Source organism: Eucalyptus grandis, chromosome 5 (genome assembly GCF_016545825.1).
Source record: "Eucalyptus grandis isolate ANBG69807.140 chromosome 5, ASM1654582v1, whole genome shotgun sequence".
NCBI lineage: Eukaryota > Viridiplantae > Streptophyta > Magnoliopsida > Myrtales > Myrtaceae > Eucalyptus > Eucalyptus grandis.
In genome coordinates this window covers 57,793,870-57,798,399 of record NC_052616.1, presented here as the reverse complement: position 1 = coordinate 57,798,399, position 4,530 = coordinate 57,793,870, and the positions used below count along the sequence as shown (strand labels likewise).

Genomic DNA, 4,530 nt, shown 5'->3' with positions numbered 1-4,530 from the left:
AAGGGTATGAAGTACCCTCGTTTTCTCAAATAAGAGTTCGAAGTAAATATTGTTTCAAATAAGGGTATGAAATGATTATATCCGTATCAAATAGTGGCTTGAACTCACTAGTCATTAAAGGTAATTTTGTTTTTTTAAATATTTTCTTTTTTCTTTTCTTATATTTTTGTAAAAAAACTAAATAAAACTAAAACTTTAAAAAAAAAATTAAAAATTTAAAGAAAGAAGGGGAAAACACAAAGGGAGGAGGGCTCCCTCCCTCTTGTGGTATCGCCTATAGCTGCTGTCCCATCGTCGGTGGGAGGCTGCAATAGCTAGTGGGGTCACTAATGCTTGGGTGAGGGCCAGGCGACCCCACTAATTGGAGGTGTGGGTCACCGGCCCTTGCATCGGCTTCGCGACCCTCACCCAAGGCCCTCAAGTGCGCCTCTTGCCCAGATCTAGGAAATGGTTGCTATCCTCTCCCGTGCAAGCCCTTATCTCTGGTCGGTGGGGCCGTTGGCCCTTGTCTAGGCATCAATGACCCTGTTGACCGTTGCCACCACCCCACCAGCAATGGGGCGGCTGTGTGTTCCCCCTCTTTTTAAAAAAAAATATTTTTAAACTTTAATATAATTAACTTTAAATTTAAATTGTGTTTGGAAAAAAATATCTTTGATCGCTGGAATTTTTTTGCAAACGGGCAAGCTAGTGAGACTAAGTTCTTATTTGAAATAGTCATAACCACTTCAGGCTCTTCTTAGATATTGATATAGCTATTGTATGCCCTTATTTAAAATTTTCCTTTTATTATTTAGTAGCTGCGCCGTTGACGTTGTCATGTTTGTGCATAAGAAGATATATGATTAGTCAGTCAAAAAAGTCATCCCGGGTGGGTCCCCATCGTCTTACGTGTCACCTCTCTCTCTCTCTCTCTCTCTCTCTCTCTTATTTGCTTACTCTTTCTTCATCTTTATCCTCTCTCCATAACCAAGTCACGAATCTGGACCTTTCTCTTCTTCTCCTTCGCCACCCACACACACATATTTATCCATAAATGCACACATTCACCCAAATAGAGCACGATAACTTATTCAACATTGCTTCAATCTTCTCTCACCACAAGCTGACATTTTGCTTGTATTTCAAGAATGGGAAACTGTTGCAGAGCTGAGTCTTCATCATCATCATCCATGATCTGGGCTGGTGATGATTGGAAGTCGCTGCTTAAAGATGCGGGAGAAGGCAAGAGGCTTCTCGATGGTGCTGATGGACAGAGAGTTTCTTCTTCTTCTTCTTCTTCTTCTTCTTCTTCTTCTTCATGCAGGAGAGAGATTAAGATCAAGATCAGTAAGGAGGAGCTAGAGAAGTTGGTGCAGAAAATGGAAGCTCAAGGACTGTCTCTAGAGGAAGTCCTGCCTCTTCTGATTAACAAGAACACTTTCAGTTGTCATGGATTGGGTTTCGCGAAGCATGGCGGTCATCATTCATGGAGACCGGCTTTGCAAAGTATTCCGGAGGCCATCTAAAAGAAGTTTTATCATCCTTTTCTCATTCCTTTGTTCTTTGTATGTACATGGGATCAAATAATAGGTTTTGTTTTGTTTTGTTTTTTTTTTTTTTTGGGATATATGACAATTTTTATAGAAGTAGGTACATGATCTACTCTAGTATCAGGTTATGTTTGGTCTGTGAAAATGTACTTCGACACAATATATGTGCTAATGCTACACATGATTTGATTGGGGAGATATTTATTTGCATTTAAAGACTTATCCTTGTAACTAGAAGGGATAAATCGTAGTGTTGTGGTTTCTTCCTTTGCTTCAGCTCGATTGAGTGTTAGTACATAATCTACGGGGAGAGCCAGCTGCGAAAGATCTAATAATCACTTAGAGAATTACAAAGTTACCATCACTCAACTGCTCAGCTATTTCATGGTTCTAGTAACGCACAAATCCACGGTGTTTAATCCTGTGTAATTATTACACAATACAGTAAATCACATATAATCACCTGGCCGCTTCCAAACGCTCACACCTTCCTTGAGACCAGCAATCCAAATTGGATGTACTGCACGAATCACCGAGTGAAACCCTTGAAGAAGAAGCTTTGGTATTCAAACAGCTTATGGACTTTTTTTGTGCTGCTACAGAAAAACTGAAAAGCAAAAACCGCCTCTTGAAGAATCTATGTCATGAACCCACGTTGGAACCTACTTCACCAAAATATCTTGCGCATAAATAAAAGTCCAATTTGAACTTGGAAACAACGGCATATCCAAGCGTCCAAGAAACCTCATACTTTCCTATTGGGGCTTTGACATACTTTTGATGCGGGTATGGTGTCGTATATCAGGCTAAAAGCTCGAGACATATTAACAATGGAGATAATGGCAGAAGTTGCAGGTGATTTCATGGGAATGAGGCATGATGAGGAGGCGATATCAGTAGCTATCCCACGAAGGCAGAGGTGGTCATAAGGTGTTTTTCGATGGAGCGATGGCTCAGGAATGGTGGTCCGTCTGGGCCTCATATATTGCATTGGTTGTTCATCGTGTTGTGAGGTGGCAGCTTGCAAAATAATCTTGTACAACAATACTTTGAATCTTACGAACTCTGAGATCTAATGACTGTACCATGTTGGGGAAAGAAAGAAAGAAAAGAAAAGATCATCTCAACCATTAACCATTTGAATAAACCAATTGAGCAAAAGCAAAGTCATTTCCATTTCTTCAACCAGTTAAAGCCTGAAAGAACTGATCCATGGATCTGCATTAGCATTGAGCCTGCTTTCAGTCTATTGGTGCAAAAACCTAATGTCAAACACTCATATCTCAGGCCATAATTCCTTTACCATCCTCTGTTATCTCCTCTACATTTGGATGGATAGCACTCTTGATTTCCACTAAATACAGGTTCAACCAAATCAAATATTTGGGGACTTTAGTGGGCTTGATGTAAATTTGAGACATCTCTCAAATGTATAAAATGGGAAAACTGTAATTTTCCTTCTCTTGTCCACACCATCAGTCTATTTTCCGGAAATTCCATTCACATGAACTTGGGTGTTTCAGCTATTTCGGTCAATTTTGGCTTTCCATGTTCTTACTTAGCATTAAATTCTCCGCTTTGTCAATTCTCTAGAAGTGGCTATGAACTTTTCCTACTTTGTGTTCGAGTCCTGCAATTTCTTTGATTTCTTACCCAAGATTTACGACTTCCGATGTACTTTTCCTTGTAAAAACACTTCCGATCGCCTAAGATGATGCTCGGAATATTAAGAAGTTATTTTTTATTTCGATTTGTTGGAAAAATTCTCTACTGGACTGTTGATGTTTCATTAGTCGTGCTTGAATGTTTGTATTTTTATTTATAATCTTTTGTCATAAAAGCACGATGGCAAAATAGTATGCTTGAGCAGGTTTTGAGAAGCTACAAATCACTTATTAATAAATTTACTGAAATTTGATTAATTTAAATATCGATATATTAAAAGCTATTTAATAATTTATTAAATATTCGTTATTTGAGTCAGCTTTTTATTATTAATTTATGTAATTAGATTATTAAAAATCATAGTATGACCATTTGTAAACTTAATTATTACTCAAATTGACTCATTTAACTAGTTTCGATCCATTTATATGCAATACAAATTCGGAAATCCATACTCGGTCCGACTCATACCTATTTCATACCTAACTCAATCCACATAATTAAAACATATGGATTTAAAAAAGCAAGAAGTTATATGCTATGTATGTAGTGATTTATTGCAAACTCATACATATTCAAATCAAATGATAGAAAATAATAGATACTATTGCACATAGCCTAATTAACTTCCCTTAGCATACATCATGAAACATGATAGGTGTACATATGTGTTGAGATAATTTTTTCTATCATATAACCTTTATTCCTAGTTCCACTTACAGAATTAAAATTCACAATTTAAGTTGGAGACTTTAATAATATTTCTCAAGCTTTTTCTTTGAATTAAAAAATATTTAAATTTCTATTTGTAGATGAAAGATTCATCTCATTAATTTTAAACGTACTAATTCTTCTAAGACCTCTTTTACTACTTGAAAAAAACTTTTGAACTTTTATTTGGAAAAAGAAAAACTCCTTCTCATTTAATTAAAAACGTTTAATGTAAAAAAAAAAAAAAAAATCTATTTTTAGTATAATTAATTAGATAAGACTAATAGTCACGAATAGATAAATACTTATATTTCAAGCGTCTAAAGTTAGTAACGATGGTGGACAGTATCCATAGAGCTAGTGATAAGTGCCCCTGCTGGACGGACATGATTATCCCTGCACAATCTACAGTAACGTTCACCAAAGCCCAAGTTCCAGCAGAAAACCATATGCTGAAAATTGTGGTATCACTAGGGATTTCTGTAGATATCCAAAATGTGAGGGAGCTCTTGTCTAGAAGGGAAGCTGTTGGAGAAGGCAATGCCCCTCGGGACGAGGACGATGTGGAGTCAAAGGTCAGACGTAGACACGGTGACGAGAAATCTGATCCTCAAAAGCAAAC

At 37.0% G+C, this 4,530-nt stretch overlaps 1 protein-coding gene across 1 annotated transcript; it reads left to right on the top strand.

Moving 5' to 3' along the window:
• Nucleotides 1–1,130: 1,130 nt before the first annotated feature.
• On the top strand, nucleotides 1,131–1,508 carry LOC104447596. Its single transcript, XM_039313963.1, has one exon. It carries the CDS (start codon nucleotides 1,131–1,133, stop codon nucleotides 1,506–1,508), a length of 378 nt encoding a protein of 125 aa, XP_039169897.1.
• Nucleotides 1,509–4,530: the final 3,022 nt, after the last annotated feature.